This window comes from Lepeophtheirus salmonis, chromosome 12 (assembly GCF_016086655.4).
Source record: "Lepeophtheirus salmonis chromosome 12, UVic_Lsal_1.4, whole genome shotgun sequence".
In the NCBI taxonomy this organism is placed as follows: Eukaryota; Metazoa; Arthropoda; class Copepoda; order Siphonostomatoida; family Caligidae; genus Lepeophtheirus; species Lepeophtheirus salmonis.
Window position 1 is genome coordinate 13299550 of NC_052142.2, and position 23381 is coordinate 13322930.

The 23381-nt window shown below is 32.3% G+C and overlaps 1 protein-coding gene and 2 long non-coding RNA genes across 5 annotated transcripts in view; all 3 read left to right on the forward strand.

Annotated features, from left to right (window-relative positions):
* Positions 1–91: 91 nt before the first annotated feature.
* On the forward strand, positions 92–602 carry LOC139906762 (uncharacterized). The gene is made up of 3 exons (XR_011782649.1): positions 92–229; positions 298–359; positions 470–602. It is a non-coding gene; the product is annotated as an uncharacterized lncRNA (long non-coding RNA).
* Positions 603–6177: 5575 nt separating this feature from the next.
* LOC139906679 (uncharacterized) lies at positions 6178–16767 on the forward strand. Of its 3 annotated transcripts, none has more exons than XR_011782410.1 (4): positions 6178–6396; positions 6594–15756; positions 15810–15941; positions 16004–16327. It is a non-coding gene; the product is annotated as an uncharacterized lncRNA (long non-coding RNA). The 3 variants fall into 3 exon arrangements; XR_011782411.1 differs by adding an exon at positions 16353–16767 and having other exon boundaries at positions 6179–15756; positions 16004–16093; XR_011782409.1 differs by having other exon boundaries at positions 6181–15756.
* A 3617-nt stretch (positions 16768–20384) lies between these two features.
* Positions 20385–23381, forward strand: part of LOC121127198 (protein tweety) — a 29742-nt gene continuing 26745 nt past the window's right edge. Inside the window, exons 1-2 of the mRNA XM_040722538.2 lie at positions 20385–21443; positions 22765–23042. Of these exons, the coding sequence (XP_040578472.1) occupies positions 20720–21443; positions 22765–23042 (1002 nt within the window). The 5' untranslated portion in view covers positions 20385–20719. The remainder of the gene's footprint in view (positions 21444–22764; positions 23043–23381) is intronic.

Sequence of the window (23381 nt, forward strand, 5' to 3'; positions counted from 1 at the left end):
CTTGACAATTGGAATTTTTTTGTGAGAGCAGCTTAGCTCTAATGACGTTTTATTTGATTAGTTTTGAGGAGCCCTGAGAGGGGTGCAAAGGAAGTAAACACAAATTCTACTCCAAATCTAATAAAAACATTTTGCAAGAATTACTTTGAACTCGATCCTTAACTCTAATCGTAGCTCAAAAAATACTTTTTATCATAACTTCCCAACCCACGTTGTTTAGCTAAGAATAGTAATATAATACATTTTCTTACTCCGTTTATATCAAGGTTAAAGGACTTATCAAATGTCAAATTTCAGGAAAAGAATCCAGCTCTTGATCATTTGTGTTTTAAATTGGTAATGCTCTCGCTAAAGGCATGGTAAGGGTTGACGATATGGTCCTTTAATATTACAATATTAAACTGCCATGTCCTCTACATGAATATTGTAATCATATTAGCTTCTTAATTTCAAAATTTTTATTACCAAGAATCGGATTCAATATTATGTAGGACGTCAAATAAAAATTCCATCGTCATCATCAAGACCCAAAAAAGACAACCCAAATTGTTTAAATGTATAATTGTGAAGTTTGATTAAAAATGAACAAAAATGATGTGGAATTTAAAAATAAAACTTAATTCTTATAATACTTTTGTAGTGTGTAGTCATACTTAATGTAAGATAAAATTTATATATTAAATTTCTATTTTTCTAATTTATAATGCGTATATTATAGGTAGTTTAATTGTATTTATTCTAAAACTTAGTTTACCTACAATAATAATATTACTTAATTTTCTGATATAAAATTCTATCATGAATTAAATAAGGTATTAATTATTGTATGTAACAAAAACAAATGATTATACCTAACAATTAAATTTTATTTTTGTTACATTAAATTTCATCAAATAATTCATAAATATAAATAAATATAAATTTAAATTCCTTTTTCGTCGATAATGAAGGAGCTAAGGTTTGGATTTATGGCAAGGCTTGCAGATTTTTGCCGTGTGGCCTTTGTGGTTTTGGGATCCAAGCTCTTATCAAATTCAAATTTCAACACTATAAGAAAAGCCGTATTCACGATAATAATTTGAAGCTTTATTCAAAGAATATAATTAAATCAACTCCAGATGATTCTAATTTTATGTCGGATATGAACAAGAAGGATGTATATCCCACTCCCTATTGGTAGTTATCAAAATCTTGTAATATTCATTGAACTTTATAATGGTAAAGCCATTACTTCATTCTACGCCATCACAAACTCATTGGAGTCCCAAGGAAAAGTAGTGTTGTCAAAGATTAGGAAAGAACTTGTCGGAAATTACAATCTTCTTATCTTAGACGAAAATGCCATACTGACTGCAGTGTTGATTGATCCTATGTATGATCATTGTTAGGTTGTACTTATTTCATAAATTTGGAAAATTTTAAGAAAACTGAAATCGAACCATTACAAGTATTGAAGTCAAAAGTATTAACAACGTTTTTGGGTCCAATATCTGTGGCTAGATACTAAAGGTTTTCATTATCAGTTGAGCTGCTTAATCATTATTGTATTAAAGTAGTCAAAAACCTTTAGCAACATTTTCCAATGATGTTGCTTGTCACATGTCTCGATCAAGGTCTGAACAAAATAATAACCCTTTGTCCTAATTATTTCGAAAATACCAACACTCACATCAATGAAGTATAATTTCTGTTTATTAATCATGGTGATCGAAAATGATTGGTTACTACGCCGAGTACTTCAATTCAGTCTTAATAGTATGGATGAAAACAGTAATTTCGACTGAGTAATTATTTATGGAATACTAAGAGGATATTTAATGAAGATGCAATAGTTAATGAGAATTATGAATCTAGGTAGGATCGGGTATAATATGAAAAATATATCTTAATATTTAGTTCCTTATATTGATTGTATTACTTATGTAGGTCTTATAGATGATAAACTCGATGAAAATGTGTAACGGTGTCATTCATCAGTACACATTTATGTTGTGCGTAAAAATTTCCCCATAACAAAAGTCCTATATATCATGAATGAAGAACATTATCGACGCTGATTTATTGATGCCATCATTGTTTTCATCCATACAATTGAGACTGAATTGAAGTACTCGGCGTAGTAATCAATCGTTTTCGATCACCAGGATTATTCTACAAAAATTTTACTTCAGTGATGAGAATTTTGGTATTTTCGAAATAATTAGGAAAAACTGTTGCTATTTTGTTCAGAACTTGATCGATACATGTGGCATGCAACATCATTGGAAAATGTTGCTTAAGGTTTTTGACTACTTTTATACATGTGTGCGCGTCTAAAACTGAACACTCTGAAATTTTTAAACACAGTTAAATAATTCTGTAATTTTTAAAGTGGGGGATTAATTAATTTATAACATGAAAGGTGAGAGTCTTAGACACATGTCTATTCAATATGGCCGCCCATGTTCTCCACTACCAGCTTTAGCCTAGACCGGAACTTGCTGCATGACTTGGCGATGAAGCTCTGGTCGAAATTGGCTCAAGCATTCTTGAGGGCAGACTTCAGCTGGTCCTTGGAATTGTATTGGACTACCGGCAGCATTCCCTTTAAACCCCCAAACACTGGGAAGTCAAGCGGCGAACAATCAGGCGAGTGAGGCCTTTTTCTTAAGCTTGTTGAGAAAAATCTTCGACCTTGCGAGGCGTTTTTCCTTGTCTACAGGCTTGACGTGGGGCTCTCTTGTAGACCTTAAGGCCAAGAATCTTTTTTTAACTCCTCGGTCCATGGTCCTTCTGCTGACGTTGAACTCCCTGGAGAGGACGCTGACGGTGACCTTGCCTCTCCTGTCCTCGACAGACTTTTTCACGGCAGCAACCATTTCGTCCGACCTTCGAGGCCTTGACTAAAATCTTGTGGTCGCCTCAGGAGTCCCTTTGGCAACCACACTGTAAATGGTGGTGCGGCTGCAGTTCAGAACCTTGGCAATTTCAGTGGGAGTCTTTCTCCGCGCGGAAAGTTCCAAAATAGCGACTCTACGTCTCTCCATATTATCGGCTGTTGTTTCACTGTTGCTATTTAGATTTTGCTGGAGTTTTGTTTATAACTAGTCAAGATCCTTGTCTCGAAGTACTGGTTATGATAAAACAAGAGAACATCAGAGAAAAATACAAAATACCCAAAAAGTCAGAAATCAAAAAATGGCCAACTAGGATTGACCTATTTATATGCCTATTGAAGACCCTGATAATATGGTTTAAAATTTCAATGTATATTTTTGAGTTCACCCGAAAATACCGTACAATGTCCAAAGATACATCGAATGTCGATGTATCGTTCTCAGAGATTTTCAAATTTAAAGCCATAATCTTGAAGCAGTCCCAATAAGTATGCCTTTTACCTCGCTGCTATCCATTGGTTCCTCAAGGACAACTTTTTTACAAGGTACGACTTAATTTTAAGTATGCCAAACCTGATTGCTTTAGCATTCTTCGAAGTAATTGATTCATTTTTGTCAGCCTAAAAATAATTATTGTCTAGATAGGATTTGGGCGATGTGTTTATATGTACTTCTAACTTATATGCAACAAACAGACATTCAGCAAAACCATGGACAACTGTTTTGAACACATTATCACAATCTCTGCAATAATTATTAGATATTATGGACCCTGTTGCCACTTGAAATTAGGCACTGAATTTCCTACCATTGGCAATACTTGTAGTGAAATATTTTAAATGGCGTGTCCATTCGTCCTCTAAACTTAAAACAAGGAGATATTTTCTTCAAACAGTGATGACTTCAGTAGATATTGCTTTTTTATAAATCAATTTTCATAGGCAAAGGAGTTAGCGGATAGTGTGTTACTGCTTTCCTTTGTTAAGGAAAGAATAGCTTCTCTTTCGAGAAAATATCACTGTATTTAACATAATGAATATAAATTATGTTATTCTCCAATGCTTCCCTCTCCATACTTAACGGATTTTCATGGTTTTAAAGTAATACCACCTTTCCCTGTTCTGATGTATTATGTCGATTGTCGAGTAACAATCAAGAAGAGAATTAGACCCCGTGATTATTTATCATTTTCGTTCCAAACAACATCCATTTAGAAATACAGCTCGAGGAAATACTAGAGCCGTAACCTAAAGGACTTAATTGCTTGTAGATGAAAGCAAGTAGTTGGATAGTATTTTACTCCCGACTCTGTTGATGGGACCATTCTTGGGAAAATTACAAAAGCCGTAATAATAAGAACTTCCTATATTGGTCTTAATGTTAGGTCTATAACAACAGATATGGGACCATCAAACCAGGCAATTTTTAGCTGGCAGGGAGTTAATTGAGGGGAAAAAAGATACCATTGCCAACTTCATCCCTCATCCTGCTAAACCAAATCCAAATTTATATGTTCTTTATGATGTTCTCCATCTTCTTAAAAATTTACAGATATCTTTAGTCCATAATAGCGAAATAATTTTACTATCATTTTTTATCGAGGAGAAGCACCTAATAAATTCTAACGTATTTATAAAATGTTTAAAAAATCTCATTTAGTTTGACAAAGCTCATGAGTTAAAAATTGTTTCTAAACTATCTGCAAAAATTATACACCCTACTCACTTTTCAAAGATGAATGTAGTAGATGCAATTACTTTTTTCTCACATCCAACAAGTTCGGGCCTAAAGTATTTAGGAATCCAAGATTCAGATAGTTCTATCCTACCAATGGCTGAGTTCATTGATTTGATTCACCCTTGGTATGAACTCATGACCTCTAGATCACCAGCTATGACTTTAAGTAAAAGAAATATTAGCAAATATAATGAAGCAATTGATACTTTAGAAAGATTAATTAAAGTTATTTGATATTGTCATGTGGGGAAAAAGGTAATTGGAAACCATGGCAATCAAGGATGATATTAACAACAACATCAATTCTTCAATTACATAAGGAGCTTCTTGATAAGGGATTTTCATTCATTTTAACGGGAAGGTTTACCCAGGATGCCCTGGAAAATTTATTTAGTCTTATAAGATATAAAAGCCCAGTACCTACATCTCTTGAGAGGCCCAAAACAGTTAGAGGATTACAACTTTAAGCCATTTTATGAATTACAAAAGTTCATCAAATTATGATTATAATGAGGGGAGTACTTAATAGAATATTTAAATGAGCTTAAAAACAGGGAAAACAATTATATGAAGTTGACGATACATCTTTTCTTCATTAATTAGCTCCTCAGCTTAGCGTCGAAATGGATCTATGCAAACAGCAAATATATATTTTATACTACATTGCTGGGTACATTTTATTTCAAATCAATAAGTATCAATCTGTATGTTCCAAATGAATGAATTTGATGGTTTCCCAAGAAAATAGTGCCAGTGCATATTCAAAATTGTTATACTTACAAGATTATTCTGGAAAATTTATATCCCGTTGTTAGGAGGAACTAAAAAAAACTTTTTATTATTATTTTTGAAAAAAAATTCAAGTATTTTACGATACCCAAAAAATAGAAAATGCAAGTAAAATCCTAATGAACCTTTTTAAACAATTAAGCGTCAATGTAAATATTCCCTATTGCTATAATGTAAAAACAAAAGTAATACGTAAATTTACAAAAGTTCGCTTGAAAATATATGCAAAATTTTCAAGAAAAACACAAAATGAAGAAAAAGATTCAAAAAGTGGAAGTTCACGAGGTAGTAAGACTGCTACTATGCATGACACTGTTTAATACGTGTAATTTATAAATATATAGTTATGATTGAGTATTTCATTGTTGAAAATTGAATTTAATAAATTGATATATCTTCATAACTTTGTTTTCCTATACTTATTTATTTCTATAACTAGCATAATATTCTACTTATATGTTGATACAGCAAATGAAAGTAAATAGAAAATAATATTAGAAAATATTCATAATATTTCGTAATTATTTTGGTTTCTTTCATCCTGGCGCGGTTATCTCCGAGAAAAAAACTTGATCTCCTAATCGTTTTTCTCCAAAATATATATATTCACTCTATTCAGTTCAGTTTGTGTCATAGTTGCTGCAGAGAGGCCAAATATGAGTACAGACACGATTCCTACAATAGCCATCGTTATCGATCTGTCTCCCTGTGAAATATCTGTTCCTACATTCTTCTTCTTTTTTTTTTTTTTTTAAATAAAGCTAAACTGTTTTCATATTCTTTTCTATAGACATTCAGGCGTTTCCAGCATAGTATTTGAGCCTGTCGTGTAACCTTATTTTGGAACATTTTGGTCTGCATAGCAGTTGAAATTGTATTAATCATTCCTTGGTTTTGAAACATTCTATGATCGCTATGAATTTATCGAGGTCGTCAGTTTCTCCCGTAAATTTTTTCATCATCACCCTTAATTCCCTTTGGTGTTCCTCGAAAGGTAACAGCGTGATATTGTGTGCAGAGTTAGATGCATTGTGTGCAGAGGTAGATGCATTGTTTTCCTTCTGTGTGTGCCATGTTTACTATTGTTATTTTTATATATATTTTTTTTTTTTTACATGTACAAAATTGTATTAATTTTTTTATTGCACTAAATCTATGTGCATTCTATGCTGATATTTTTATATTTTACAGATATTTGTTTTTTAATTTTATCAAAATCGGGGAAGAGTGTGAGAGATTGAGTATTTCTATTTTTATTTTATTTTATTTTTTTCTGTCAAAGGCAGAGGTAATTATGCTTTCCACTTATAGTAATTTGTATAACTTGTTTTTAAATAGATAAATTTAAAATATTAATAAATACATACAAGGGTTAATTCTTCAACAATTTTAGTTTTTAAATAATTCTAAATTGTAACTTAAGCAAGATATCATACACATTAAATTTTACTTTTATGCATGCCGTTTTAATATATTTTATTTGATATGGTTCGATAACGTAGTTGAACGAAAATGAAAGAGAGACGGATCTTTTTTTTTTTTTTTTTTTTTTAACATGTAGAACATAATCTATTTACTACAGCACAAAAAAGGTTTATCTTGTAAATAAAATGTAAGCCTAGTACATATAATTATCCTATGTGGATAACACCCAGTTTTGAAGCTGAAGATCATTTGAAAAAATATAAACTAATAATTTTTAGTCATAAATAAATACATATCCAATTCAAACGATGTCTTTTTAATTATTTAGTGAAAAGGCAGTGTTGAAAGATATGTATTATGTATACTTCAATTACATATATATAAATATATACGAAAAGAGAGGGGTTCGTGGATACAGTTCACTTTTCTTTAGCATCGTAACTTTAAATGTTGACAGGGTAGGAAATTATATGAGGACCTCTCATCAAATAATTTAATATATATATATATATTTTGGTTTAATTTAAAATTTGTTTCAATTACAGCAATAAATGCTCTTTTTTCTGTTAATCATTATTGAAAATGGATGTGCCTCAAAAGTTTTGCCAAACCTTATATTGTATATTATTGGTAAAGTACCACAAATAAAGACTAAGTAATATCCCAAAAGAGTAAATTTCATGTCAACTAATTCCTCCATATTCGATCATGTGGATCTAAGTAAGTAAGAAGCATATAAGTAGTAAATTTTATAAAAATAAAAGATCCTGAGAAATTGCATTTGCAATTGATTTGCCTCTTTAATCATCTCGTAAATCTACACATTATATAAAAGAGTTTACAATCCATCCAGACTTTAGAAAACACATTATACGCTTATATAATGTGTCGTACATGATGCATTTATACCCTAAATAACATAATGAGAGTAAGACATAGGTTATAAAAGATGTGTGTAAAAAAAGAGATACTTGAAATGAACAACTGTTAAAAGGCTATAAAGTATACCACGTTAACAATACCTTTATAACCTTTAACTTCATAACACTCCACGAGATCTTTGCGTTCAACTCCATGAACGTGACTTCAAACATATCCGTTGCGAGGTGCGCTTTTTCGATTGATTTGTATGATACCAATATATCATTTTCCAATGATTTAACAATTTCTACCTATTGGTGTAGAGTGAAAAGGTTTGTTGTGTTGTATATGGGTAGATTATTTATCAACTTCAATCCTCGGCATGTTTTCAAATAGTATCCCAAACATTTTTTCCATGTTGTATTGGGAAGATATCTGGCTTGATTAGTCCAGTGAATGCTTCTTGAATTCCATTTACCCATTTTAATCATTTCATTTCGTTGAATCCATTATGATCATCGTGCTGTCCACATTCTCAATTTGTCTCATTTGGTAGTTTGTTCGTCTGTCTGGAGCCAACCTTTCCTTTTCGACAGTTGGTAAGTGTCTCAAGGAAACTTAAAGACGTTCTACCTGTTCGTTTAGTCCTTTCATATTTTCAAGCATCTCGAGGTTGTAGTGGTGGTCTCCTCCATGCCCAAAGATTCCATCTATTACACTTTTCAGTGCTCATCCTCCAAGCATACCAATTCCTGCCACAATTTGTCGTTTGGATCGTTTCATCCCGTTGAATCCAGCCATATCTATTAAATTGTTGAGGTATTGTTTGTTTCGTTAGCAATAGTAGTTGATTCGATGTGAGTCTTCCGTTGAATCCAGACCGTTATATTCTTCACCGTGGGATTTGTAGCCCCCTTTATCAGTTTCTCAACTTCTTCAATGACGTCCTGGATTGGTATTTGTAACTTGATCCCAATAATTGTCAGGGATGTTGCTATTTGTCCATTTGGTTCGAAGTATGCTAAAGATTTCACTGGCTCGATGATTGTTTTAGCGTTTGCAAATAAGGTATAAACTGCAAGGAAAAAAATAATTAGAGTTTGTTTCATTTTAACGTTTAAACTCTTTGGCTGTTGAAGAAGGAATTAATTATTCCTTTGCTGGACTTATTTGCACATCACTTTCATACTTTCATACAGCCAACTAATAGCTTCTTGCTCTTCACCTTCTTGTTGTATGCTTCTCTTCTCTTTAGATGGCATTGCAGTTGTTGAATTCTTACCTTCTCCAATGAGTCAGATGTTGATTTGACAAGTTGAGAAGTTATTCGAGGAGCGTCTTTAACGTTTGAATCCAATTGCACAGCGGATAAAATAGGGTATGCTCCTATTTGTAAAAAGAATGGAGAATATCCTAGTCGTAGGATTACCATAAATCGTGCTTGAGCAAGCATAGATGCCATTTGGTACCAGGTAATCCTTCTTGTATTAGCACGTATTGCTCGTTCCAAATCCTGATGTAGGGGCTCTACAGGATTTGTGTTATGTTAATAAGCTTGAGTTTCAGCTTGATAACTCCCAGTTCCTCACATACTTGTTTAATTAGTCTTAATACGAATTGACTTCCACGGCCCGTGACTAATTTCATACCAGTACCACAACGCGGAAATAATTATTTGATTAGAATATTAATTACTTTCTCAGCTGTCATGTCACGTAAAGGATAAGCTTCGGGGAGTTTAGTACATGCATCAATTAATGTTAAAATATACTTAGGATCATTTGCAAGTCCTTTGAACATTAGGCCTACTATATCTTTTTAGAAGACTTGAAATCGTTCTCCTATAGCCGTTGACCAATAACTTCAGAAGGTCGTTGTTTTCTTTCTATCGCTCGCATGCAAATATCACATTCTCCAATCGCATCCTCTATGTATCTATCCATGTTAGGTCAGTAGAAATATTGTTTGTCTATTAATTTTGACTTGCTCATTCCCAGGTGAGCTAGTAGAGGATGCACATGTACTGAAGCTATTACCGTTTTCCTTAGTTTTGCTGGTACGCAAATACGAATATCTCCTGTAACATCGTCTTTAAGATATAATTCAGATTTAATAACACATAAATTATTATATTATTTTAAATATATCTTAATGTATTTCGTTAGAGATTTTGCGTAATTAAATCATGTTTTTTCATTGTTCATACTTTGCTTAATACACTTTACTTCTTTTCTTTTTATGACTGTGTCCTTTCGTTGTTCTTGTAAGATGTTTACTTCGTTGATTTGAGATGGAGCATCGTTTTCTTTATCCTTATCTTCGTTGTTGGAGTGCTGCTCGTTGTTACTTCATAATTTATTTTGATTTATCGTTGTCATGGCGTTAATCTTATATTCAAAATGTTTTTAATTACATTCGTCCTCTTCTGTTAACCTTAGTATCTTTTCTTGATTTTCGTGATCAGGTCGTCTACCGATTTTTCTTTTCAGGCTTATAGATAATATCGAAATCGTAGTCTCCTATGTGATCTTGCCATCTATGAAGCATTTCCGATATTACGGTTGTTTTCATAAGCCATTGAAGAGGTAGATGATCAGTTTTGATCGTGAATTTTCGTCCCGCTAGAAAATATTTAAAATGATCAACAAATCTAACTATAGCAAGTAGCACTTTCTTCGTTGCTGAATAATTGTATTGACTTGCGTTGAGTTTCTTGCTACCATAGACAATAGGGCGTTCTTTATCATTATCTACAACTTTTTTAAGGACTACTCCAGTAACAAAGTTTGAAGCGTCAGTTTCCAAGATAAACTCCTTATCAATGTTAGGCGTTATTAATATTTTGGTCTTTTTAATAAGTATTCTTTGGGTTCTTTGTAGGCTTCTTGTTGCTCTTTTTCCCAAATCCATTCAATTCTTTCTGTAGCAATCCCATTAATGGCTGGGCAATCTTACTGTAATTAGATAGAAATTTCCTATCATAAGATGTTTTACCCAAGAAGGTTTGAAGTTCTTTAACACTTTAGATATGGGATAATGGCCATTTTTAGATTGCTTAAGAGAATGGTTCTGAGGGAGAATTATGTCCTTTTCCAATTTCGTGTCCCAACCATATCGTTTGGTTTGTAAATAGGTCGATTTTGGTTGTTTTGATACGTAGATAGGCTTGTTTCTTTCTGAGTAAGTATTTTGCAAAGCATGACAGGGCTTGCATAACCATTTTACCGGTGATTAAGTTTTCGTCAAAGAAAGCCAAGAATCCTTTTTACTTGAGGTCCATAAACTTGTCGCATAAGTCTTGCATATGTTCCACAAGCATTCCTTGGACCAAAATACATTCGTATAATCTTGTAAGTACCACATAGAGATACTATCGTTAGTTTGTCTTGATCGTGTTTCTTCACGGGGACTGCAAAGTAGACTCCAGCCATGTCAATGGGAATGAAATAACGGGCTTCCCCTAACTGGAGATCAGTTAGAAGTTCCATAGAGTGGGCAATAGGTAGTTGTCAGTTTTGTAATTTGATTAAGTTGTCCATAATCAGTAGCAAACCTCCATGTACCATCTTTCTTCTTTACTGGGACTAAAGTACAGCCCTATTCAGAGATTGTAGGTGGTACTAACCCTTCGTTTTGACATTGTTCAAGTTGCATTTTGAAACATTCTCTAACCGTAGGCCTCACGTTGACTGGGACAGGACCATTGTTTAGAGTATTAACTTCAAATTCCAGAATTTCAGTTTCTCCAAAATCGGATGAGTATTTCGAGAGAATATGATCAAACTGAAATAATACATCTTCTACAAACTGTCTTTCGTATTTACTCTGGTGTTCGTTACTTTGTACTCGTTCTCCAAACATGGTATCTATCTCTTTTCTCGTCTTTTTCTCGTTCCTAGTAGGTACAGTAGATTGACCAATATATTCCAAAAGAAGTTTTGTTACTTCTTTGTAGTTCGTGTTTGGATTGACGATTTCGAGTACGTTGTATGGTGGATTGCCTTTGATTGTTGAGGAGAAAGTCTACTTAAGAAGTTACTCTGACTGTATTGTTGCATTGTATGAATTGACCCAATTTTCATAATTTTCTTCATCGTTGAGGGGTCTTCTCCAATATCCGTATATCCAATTAAATTAGAATATTACCCTTGATTCGTCATACTTCAGCCATCTGAGGTCTAATAACAACCTTCCAATTGTAAATAGGATGAGGATTGAATCATGCAAGTGATTTAAGTTAATTCTTCTGCTCTTAGTTGATTGGGACGTTTACATCAACTATAATGTACAATCAATAGGCAGCGTTGTGTTCCTTTGAATTGAAAGTGGAGTTTTCAATAGTTGTCGTTGAGGCTGAACGTAAGTGCATCTATTCCAATTACATTGTTTGATCCTAAGAATGTCGTTAGTTCCACTTCTTCGCTACAAGGACCAAACTTAGTTATTACTTTATCGTGTAGGGAAATATTGACGTTCATTTCCCTAAGAGATTCATAAAATATTATAAAAGGATAACCCAAATTTCTTACCATAATGGAACGTGTAGACCAGGGTTTTGTTACACCATCAATGTATAGGTCTTCTCTATTTCTGGCTAATGTGCTCGAGCTTGTTACAGTTGTAACTTTTCTTTGACGTTGGATCTCTTTTTGCTACCCACTGCTGTACAAGACAGGCAGATTTTCACAAAATACGCAACTAATCATAGTCTATGACGTCACTATTGCTAGAATTATCAATTTGATGATCGTACCAGCGGCAGTACAAGAAACAACCAATCATACAACCATTCATACACTATGACCCAATATCAAAAAGTGTAGTAGAAGTCAAACATCAGTCGTACACTCGTTATGGTATAATCTTGTATTTCTATTAACCTTGCCTCACCCTATATAAAAAAATATGAATTTATTTTATATAAATGCCAACATTTCATCAAAAAAACAAATTCTAGCCCGAAAGATATGCTTGGATCAAAACTCTTCCACGATAAACAGATGATCCAGAACTATTTTAGTTAGTAGATCATAAATTACGGTTAGTATACAGTTGTATTTTTTATGAAACGCATGAGCTTAAACGTATGAGAGGTCAATACTTTGTGGAGGCAATGAAGATAACATTGAAGTCCAATGGTATGATATTAGCTATTCATTCTGCTTGTCAAGTACCTCATTCACTCCGACACAAGGTGAAGTCCACCTGAGAAGATATAGGGGGGGGGGGGAAATATTAAAAATATTAGAGATATTCCAACTCAATGGTGTCCCACAAAAGTAATTGTTCTCAAGCTAAATGTGGATATTTTGTTTTGCAAAGATTTAACAAAATTCAATTGTCAAGTCTTGCGTACGTTATATCATACAGAAATCCCTACTGAAGCTATTTCTGGATCAGTAAAGAAGTTCGTTATTTTGCTAAAATATACTTAGCAAACAGATATTGGGAGATACTTCTACATTAACATTATACATTCAGATAAACATCTACTCTCCAAATGCACAAATGGATTTAATAGAAATAAGTTCATCTCAGCAATGTTAAAATTAAGAAATTAAGGACCATTCCAAAATAAATTTTCAAATTTGACGGTTATGATGACCATTAAAAAAAAAAATCTAACAAAGTTTTTTTTTTTTTTGGGGGAAATGATCGATTACTTGCCAAAGTTGTTTCAACCAATTAATAGCTCTTAACTCATCGATTCGTTTGAATGCGTTAATAATTGTGACAACATTTTTTTATCTTTATTAAGGTTAATTTTTTGAATCCCTTTTAATTTAAAGTTCCATCCACATTTTAACCCTAAAAGGGTTTACCCTTTTGAGGTTCTCTAATCTTCCTCTTATATAAATTAGAAATTTGGTGTAAAACCCAGCTTGGTTAATACTAAAAAATGGATTTACTCCTGCCAATTCATGTTCTTTAAAACCATGTAATAATGTAATATCATAAACATCAATCAACCTTCAGACCTTCAATACGAAAGGGGTTTCCATTAATGTCTCTTATCCCAGTCAATAAACTTCCCCTCATTGACACTTCTACCCTTTCTTGTTTCACCACCCTCGAATACGTTGTTGCTTCTCCGTCTGGTGGTCTAACTTCCAGAGCCCGGCTATCTTTAAAAAAAAAGAAGCTCTTGGTGTAAACAATGATATGCACTTTACATGTTTATGAAGAAATATTTTTAAAAGATTGCTAGAGAACTAAAATGAATGAAAGAAAAACACTTTTGTGGAATCCTGAAAAGTTCAAAATGGTACTGAGAATTTCATTAGAAGTTATTATTGGGTCAATAGTATGCTAACTGGAAGATAATTTAAGGATGATACTTTGTTACCAAAAAAAAAGTGTTCTCTAAATTCTAAAAAAAAGAGGTCTTCACTTTTAGATATAATTCGAGTAGTTCCTTCTCATTTTAATCATAGCTCACTTATTTTCACAGTCAATAATTTTCTCCAGTTTTAGGATCCCCTCAGGGCTTTTGTCGTCCATTTTTTCAATTTGACTACTTCAATTTTTTTTTGTCCTTGCAGCTTCTCTCCCTTTTTGTATAAATATTTCAAAAATTTCCTTTAGGATCTCCTCTTACTCCTGCAAAGACTCGTCCAATTTCCAATATGACTTACGGTGATCTAGTTGGGTAACTAATTGATGTAGAGACTGGGCGGTGATCCAATATGTAGCATGGAAGAACTTTAAAATCTTTAAGACGGCTTGATGCTCTATATGATGAAAAAACACAATCAAGTCGTCGATATATGTATATCTACTCAGGACTTTACCTTTTTGTGGAACGTCATTAGAGGAGAGTACGCTTTCCTTACTAAAATCTAGATCGCACAAATTCAGAGTTTTAATCATTTTGTCCATATTTTTGGTATTGGCTTTATTATTTGACCCCTTATATCCGAGAGCATCTTTATCTTGTTTGAAGTTGACGTTGCAATGATGGTTTCATTTGGCAGTGAGTGGGAGTCTTTTTTCGTTATATTAGAGAACCAATTTTTTCAATCCGAATTAATATCATGGATTGGATACAATGTTGAACTCTATATCTACCATAATATAATTTCCATCAGGATCTGAAGCCACAAGCTGAGGATTGATAGAACTCTTTATACGAACAATCACTCTTCTGGACGGGTGTAAAGTAGCCTTAACTGCCTTGGTGAGAAAGTACACAAGAGATTAGGGATAAGATTTTGTATATAATTGGTGTTTTGTAGTATAGTATCTACAGGATTAGGACGCCCAGGGAAAGAGATTGCACTCGAATAGTTAAAAAGCTTTTTTCTCCTTAACGTCGATGAAATCGAATTGACATTATATGCCGTGGCTATTTCGATAATCTTTTCATGGTTTGGCTCACTTTGACCAATTAGCAAGGGTGATAATTTTGGTAAGAATAGAAAAGCGTGCGAGGAGAAAAGAAGAATTACTTATGGCATCATTGATTAAATAATATACATCTTCTTCTATGAACGTTATCATTCCCGCCTTTATTATTCAATATTAATATAATATGAGATGGTGATAGTCGATAGAGAACTGAATAAAATCCCCAAAATGACGTCACCTTCTGTCTGGATTTATGAAAATGGAGGCCCAGGAATTTGGAAAATACTTACCGGATGAGAAACAGATGGTTTGTCGGATTTGTCGATATAAATGTGCCTTTAGTCCCCTGTCTAGAATTACACGCCACTCATTATCCTCATCTCATAACAAGAGTATAGATATTCATCTATAAAATCAATTTGACCATGAATACATCAAGTCAGACTTTAACTTTGATCTCACAACGATGCTTATTGCATGTAATATAACCTTATCCATTGCTAATCATCTACGTTCAAAAAATTTATGGAGAAATACAAGGGTAAACATATCCCTTCCCGAGGAATCATCATTAAATTAATGGAAGATGTTGGTACTGATGTCATATATAGAAATACATATAAAAATGTTTTGAGTCATCCACACCAAATGATGATCAAGTTATCAGTAAAAAGTATTTACGAATATCGAAATGGAACTCTGAATTTTGTACTATCTCACAGTAAGTATTCAATTTTTTTTTAAATCTAACCATAAAATATGATTCTATTTTAGCTAAACATATCAAGTATTATGATACACAGCTCAGTAAAGGGCAAAAACAACTGCTTAAATGGTCACAACAAGAAGCTTTGGATGGTTTGCAACTAGTTTGTCTGAGACTACTTACTTCGCTTTAAGACTTGGGTATGATAATTAGGTTTTCCAATATTACATAGTCAATAAATATTACTTTTTTATCACTAAAGGCTTAGCTATGGTTGATGGGCTCCAAGAAATGGTGTTCAGAAAACTCATAAAAGGCAAAAACAACTGTTTAAATGGTCACAACAACGAGGGTAGTTACATTGGGTGTTGCATTATAATTAACAATTGTGTATATCCATCATGATAATAGTATGTTGTTATATAAGCATACCTAAATAACGGGGGAAAATCTTTTTGATGCTCTTAATAGGGAGTAATATCGCCGGACATTACTACATAATTAGCTTTTGCTCTAAATCTTTACGATGAATTTATTTATAACATTTTTTTATTAGTATATTTATTGTCTAATTTTATGATTTTGACATTTACTTTATTATTAATAATTAGTTACATCTCATCGGTAGAGATATATCTATCCTGTGCACAATTGTATATAGCAACTTCCACATGAAGAAGAGGGGTGATTATCTTTTTGATTAAACTCCACGTCTCGCTTGTGTATTGCAACCTAAAGTTATGACATATTTAACTGAATTCCGATGTTAAAACAAGAAAAAATTATCTGGATCAATCTATTATTTCAATATTCTGTATTTATAATTTATTATTATTAATAGTTATATGATTTTAATTGTTTAATTTTGTATATTTAATTTAAATGTTTAATGGTTTATTTTTTAGTATGTAGATTATATTTAATTAAAGCCTTCTTTTTTAAACTTTGAGCTTCAAATATATTTCAAATACTCTACTTTGTCGTTTCATTAGCTATTATTCTGAGAATAAGGTTCATAATGAATTACAATTTCATGGAGTGTGACGTTTTCAAATCTACTGTAACGGATAAAAAATGTCGAAATCAATTATACGTAGTATATCTTCATTAAACATTTTGCTAATAAATACATTCGTTATACCCTCAAAAATCATAATAAAGCAGGCAGATGATAATCACATCAGTATTTTAAACAATGATACCATATGTCTTTTTTTTTTCCCTCCTCCTTGCACGCGTTTTTCTCTACAATATTATCAACTATACCAATTAGTAAGGGAATTGCTTGATGAAATTTTTTATATATTTCATCTAAATATCTTCGGATGCTTATATTGAAGTGTCTGGAGTTGTATTGAATGGTATTATACAATGTATTTTTAAAGTATACAACTATTTAAAAATTCCTTTTGCTCTTCTGTACTCATTTGCTGCATCTTATTTGTTCAGTAGTATAGCTATTAACTTGTCCACCATGATCTAAATTCCGCAAGTGTCAAGTCTGCCGTGAGGCTCTCTGGGTTCAAATCGTTATTTACTTTTACAGTTTTCACTTCTTGGACGAGAGGGGGGTTTCTTTATTTTGGTTTTATAGAATTTTGGGAAAGTTTCTAGGATTGAATCTTGGTCTCCTTTTCTTCTCATTCTAACTAAGAGTTGAATTTTGTCTCCATTTATTGTAAGACATTCTCGACTTTGGACATGATGAATTTAACTTTGGACATGATGAATTTAACTTTGACCATGATATCCTCTGTTCTTTCCTCCAATGTTATGGACTCCACTCCATTCATATAATTCGTTAGTGCTATTACTTGACGAGTAAGCTATGCTTTAATTCTTCGGTAAATCACTTAATATGTCGGCTGTCCCATGTTGAGATACCAATTTACGAACAACTGTATTGCTAGACGATTCTATTGATATTTATAAATTATATATTCTATGCAAGGGTACATCTAAATACTATATAGATACAGGTTTTAATCTTTATATAAGATTATCTTACAATGATCTATCCTTGTATCTAATAGGCAGATTATATCTGGGGAGCCCACTGAATGTAAATAAGGAAATAATTTATTGGCCCGTTGTACATTGGAAATAGAATTGGCATTGAAGGACAATAGAGACAGCCTCTTCAAGATTAAGATTTTATACATTGTAGGGTATAGTTTCCGTTAACAACATCATTGTTCACAATTGATAAATAAGATAATAATTTTAAGTGTTTATGTCATACTAATCTGTAATAAGCTTTACAAAGGTCAAGGAACTTTATATTAAAACATTGAATATTTTGTTTAAATTAAATACTATGATCAGTGATAAAAATCCAGTGTATTTTTTAAATAGCCCGTTTTTTGGTTTTTTTATATAGTAATCTGAGGAATGAATTTGTATTTCCTTAGCAGTTGTTATTATTATATAATTTCTCAGTAGTGAACATCCTTCCCTAAATAGATTCAATTATATTCCAAATCTGATTGAACATTCGTTTGTGCTCACAGAAATGGAGCGTAACCCTCAGGATTTGTTGTGGAGTTATAATTGTAAGTCCTTGTTGGACACACAGTAGAATTAAGGATCGACATCGAAATATTTCTAACAAATTTCTTTTTTTATATCATTTTCTTCTTCCTCCTTTGTAACAGCTGATTGTACCTGATCTAATAAAAAAATACTATTATCCTCTTTCATCACATTCAACAGGGTCTCCATGTTGATTTTCGTTTTTGTTTTTTGTTTTTTTGACATATCCATTATACACTAGATTTTCTTATTTTGGGATTTAGAAGAAATTAAGAACGTTGTTTTGTACTGTTCTGAGAATACTTATTGTTTACTGTTGCTGGAAAAAAAAAAATTCAATTGTAAAAATATTTTATAGCAAGATAAGCTTGTTAAGCTCCAGGAAGAAATACAGATCAGACAACTATCCACCCTCCAAAAGACGGATAACGAAATTGTCCTAATAAACTCTTAAATAAATAGTTGGTGTTTGATATCTTTAAAATATTTAATTTTTATTGTTAAAATATGTTATAATCATTTCATTATAGATCTTTGCTTGACAATTTAAGTTCCATTTTTGTTAATTCCTGAAACATAGGCTCCATGATATCAACTTCATTACTCAAACTTGTATTATTCATTAACATAAATACTAAAGTCGCTGTTAAAATACGAGGAGAGTGGAGAAGATGATGATTTCTTCTTGACTTAATACACATAAATCTGTAGTTAACCAAACCACTTTTAACAGAAAACTCCTTAATTTGAATGTAATATCCTGTGTTGTAGTCGAGTCAACCATTCCGGAGTTCAAGTTAATTTAAAAATTCTGAGACTACTCGTTTTGCTAAGTTACCATATCTACGTGTCTTCCTACTATCTTTTCCGAGTTGAGCCTGATTAATCATACTCAGAGACCAAGTCTATGATAAAATGACTCGAGTACCACAACTTTGATGATAACCAAGTTCAGAAGTTTGCCCAGCACAGCTAAAACTTGAAGTTGTGTTAAACAAGTAGGGTCATTAAAATCTTCATAAATGGAATTTTCCAGTCTTTCGGACTTTGCCTTATATTTTGATACTAAAATTTCTAAGTCTGTGTTTTTCTTTTGGAGTGAAGAAAGTGAGACAAATATTTCATTGAATGTTTTAGGGGCACATTGGGCAAAAGAAGCTTGGGGTTCATTTAACTCATGCTATTTGGAGTTGTTTTGGAGGCACTTTGAGAGAGAGAGATCTGAGGGTCATTTAAGTTTGAGTTATAAGGAGAAGGATTTATAGGCTCAAAAGCGTTAAGTGATCAAAGGAACGGTGTATTACATTCGTTGGAGAATCTTGTCATCATATTTTTATCCGAAAGTTTCTTGAATTTTTTATATATCCTTAAACCAATCTGTTTAACAGCTAAGTAAAACAAAAAATATTTTTATATTCCATATCTTGATTCTCATATTTCATTCAAGTTTCGTGAAGATTTCATTGCATTATAGTTCCCAGATATTACATAGACATAAAGAATGTGTCATCGTTCAATTACATCAAAACCTTTGTAATAAGGGGGGGGGGGAAATCAAATTAATTCAACTTAAATAATTATTACCCTAGTTTGCGGACGACCTGAGTGTCAATAACCAGTGTAAAGTATGCTGAAATTTGGACAAACTAATAAATATAACCCTACTACGTACGTAGGAATATTGACAAGCACCTACAGGTTAACTGGAGAGACTCGAGAGTCGAAACATAAAAGCTATCCGTGACAATAATTTGAAGAAACTACTTTAAATGACGAAATAATATAGTTATATCTCGTAGAATTGAATATTTTTTTGGAGAGTGATATGGCTGGGATCTTTATGTAAACGTTAAACTCAATAAATATAATAAACTTTTGCAAAACTTTGCCAAAATACAGTATTCAAATCAAATAATGTTTAATCACTCAATAATCAAACATTCGTTGAAGAACTGGTTTGAAAATGAATCATATGGTAGAGCTACATTATTCCCATGCGAAAAAAATGATTGGTGGTCCCCTTTACTTTGTTAACATACTTATTTTTTTCTATATTTTTTGATCGAGGTTACGTGAATGGTAAATATAATTCATATTATTTATTTTTTTTTGTTTACTTTTATTTCAACCATCTTGTCTCTTTCTTTTTAATGCTATAACCTACTTTTACTCCCTGAGAATTGGGCCTGTTTTTTCCTCCCTCTTTTCCTTTCCTTCAAGTGAACTTCTCCTTTTCTTTTGTTGCTCTCTTTTGTGTTCTTCGCGTAGTAATTGAGCATTACATATCTTATGTCTATAGTGGCGGCTTGCAAGCTTGAAGTTGCAACCCCACTTCTCAGTTTCTGTTGGTGATGCTGTTCACTGGACTTTAGAGTGTTTTGTCAGTTTCTCACAACGAAAGGTGTGAGTGGAATTGGAGGTGCCTGATTCAGATTTTATTGTCTGGATGTCTTTAATTGAGAGTAGTAGTCAAGTTCAAACAGCTTATGAGCCCACAATTTGGGCCAAAGTATTTCATTCCGTGCCGCATGTGAATATTACGGGTCATGAAGTAGATGGGAGATTTAACCCTGAAAGTGATGTGTACTTGGAATCTTTGGGTATTTTGGGCTCCCTTCCCGCAGGTTGGTTGATTGGAACTCTTCTTCTGCTCTTGATGTACCTTTTGACACGTTGTTGTGACCGAACCAAAGGCATCAGAAGTGCTTTGGATGGCAAGAAGCGCAAATCTCGGCCCATTCGCTGTTGTCTCTCTTTCTTTGCCTTGGGATGCTGTACAACATTGACATTGGGCTTCTTTGGCAATCATTTGCTTCACAAAGGAGTTATTGAATTGGAAAAGGCCACCAAAAATATCAACACAATTATATCTCATAGTCAGGAGATTGCGCATAAATACTTACTTGTTCTAACAGACGATCTTAATGATAATCTTAGTCACTTATTTGATGGCCCCTTTCGAAAGTCTACTCCACAGTCTAAAAATGAGCATTCAAATTTGATGAATAATGCCGATCTCGTATTTTATAATATAAGTGAAGCTCAGAAAGCTATGAAGCAAATCCAATTTGCCATTCATCACCATGAGAATCCTATCGACTTCAAGTACGCGACGCGTTGGCCAAGGATTCTGGAAGTGTATCGATGGCCGGCTACAATGGCCTTACAAGGTCTTTATCTTAAGTTTATATATATAATTTAATTACTTCAATCTTTTGGGGTTTGATGTCTGAAATTCCCGGTAGAGGAACTAATTTAACTAATATAAATACTAAATTTAGGTGAACATGTTTTATATGAGAGTGCATTGTGGGCCAAAGTATAACAAGTGCATTTAGTTTTCAATAATAAGTATGAATGAGTTACATCTTTATAAATCTAATAAAGACAAATACTAATATTTACTCACAGTATTTGTAAAGTATGGGTAATTATTGTAGTATATCAATCATAGCCATATATATATTCTTTCATTAAATGACTTATTCCGCATTTGTTCTGTGCACACGATATATTTTAGTTAAGTAATAATGGGTTTTATTTAAGGTTAAATATTCATGTCATACCTGTACATAGATTGTAAAAATTATACTACAACTCTTTCCGCTTAGAAATCAAAAGTAATTAATTTTCAAAGATGTGTTTAGTTTTATCAACAATAAAATAGTTTATTTCGTATATAATAATTAATATAATCTCTTTCCTTTAAATTGAGTTCCTTGAGTCGACTCTCTGACTTCAGTTATGGGAATTACTTAGGGATACTAACTCTAATCTTCAAGAATCCATTGGTTTTTAAATGAGGATTAATGCTTTCCTTTGAAATATGTTGAAAAGAAAATTTGGAAAATAGTGTTAACCATCTAATATTTTAAATCTCAGTTGCTCCACACGATATTGAGTATTATTCTATAAAAATTATAAATTTGTAGTAAATAGGGATGCAAAAATTTATCCATTGTTGTTCAATTGATTTGGATGTTTCGGTTTTGTTCATGAACACAACTGTTATTTTAAGGGATAATTTAGTTTGATACAGGTAACCATTATTTTAAGATAAAGGATTGTGCTTGTTAAAAATTAATACATTTTTTAAAAATTAATCTATCATTATATTGATAATTAAAGACTGTGTACTAATGATTGTTTTAAATTAAAGTCATCCTCATTTTGTTGTATTTATGAATATACTGTTTGATACATTAATTTCTAACACATATTAATTGGCTTCTTTTTTTCTTTTTCTTTTTTGCATAGTTCCGTTTGTTAATGTATTTTCCCTTTTGTTACTTATTATTATCATATTAATGAGTATGATGTGCAATTTCTATTTCATAAATAGGAACTCAGGGGAAAATCAGATTTTCAGAAAAATTAGCCCTTATACATTGATCGATTAATAAATTACTCAATTGTTTGCATCCCTACTAACAGATTGTCAGAGTTAATTATGTTAACATTTTTTAATCAAATAATTTCTAATTTTTCCAGGATTGTTCACCCTATTCTGTCTTCTTCTGTTCGTCGGTGCCATAATTCATTCTCGATGTATTTTGATTTTATTTTCGGTTCTTGGCCTTTTTTCTATTATACTCCTTTGGTTACTTTCTTCAGTATATATAACTATTTCTGTAGCCACTGCGGATTTTTGTTATGAACCTACTCCATGGGTAATGCATGCCATTGAAGACAAAGTACCAAGAGAAATTTCTGCATATTACCTTCAATGTTCGAATGACCAAATTCATCCTTTTCAGCATTTGATTGTTGTAAGTATATTACTTGATTTAGTTAGTTCGTATGTTTTAATATATGACTTGCTAAATCTTAATCAATTTTAGCTAATGTTTCATTATATTTATACTTGTTCATGTATTGTCCTTTATTGTCTAGATCATTTATACCCAAGCTTATTTGTTTTAATATTAATGATTAGATGAAACTTGGACCAGATTCGCATTACATCATTTGAACCATGATACTGTATTTTAAGGGCACTTCAGAGTTTTCTGGAGATGTGACATAACCTAACTATGATGTTTGTTTTTTTTTATAACAAGATTTACAGTTTATTCATCTATATATTAAATGCGAATGTCTGTATGTTT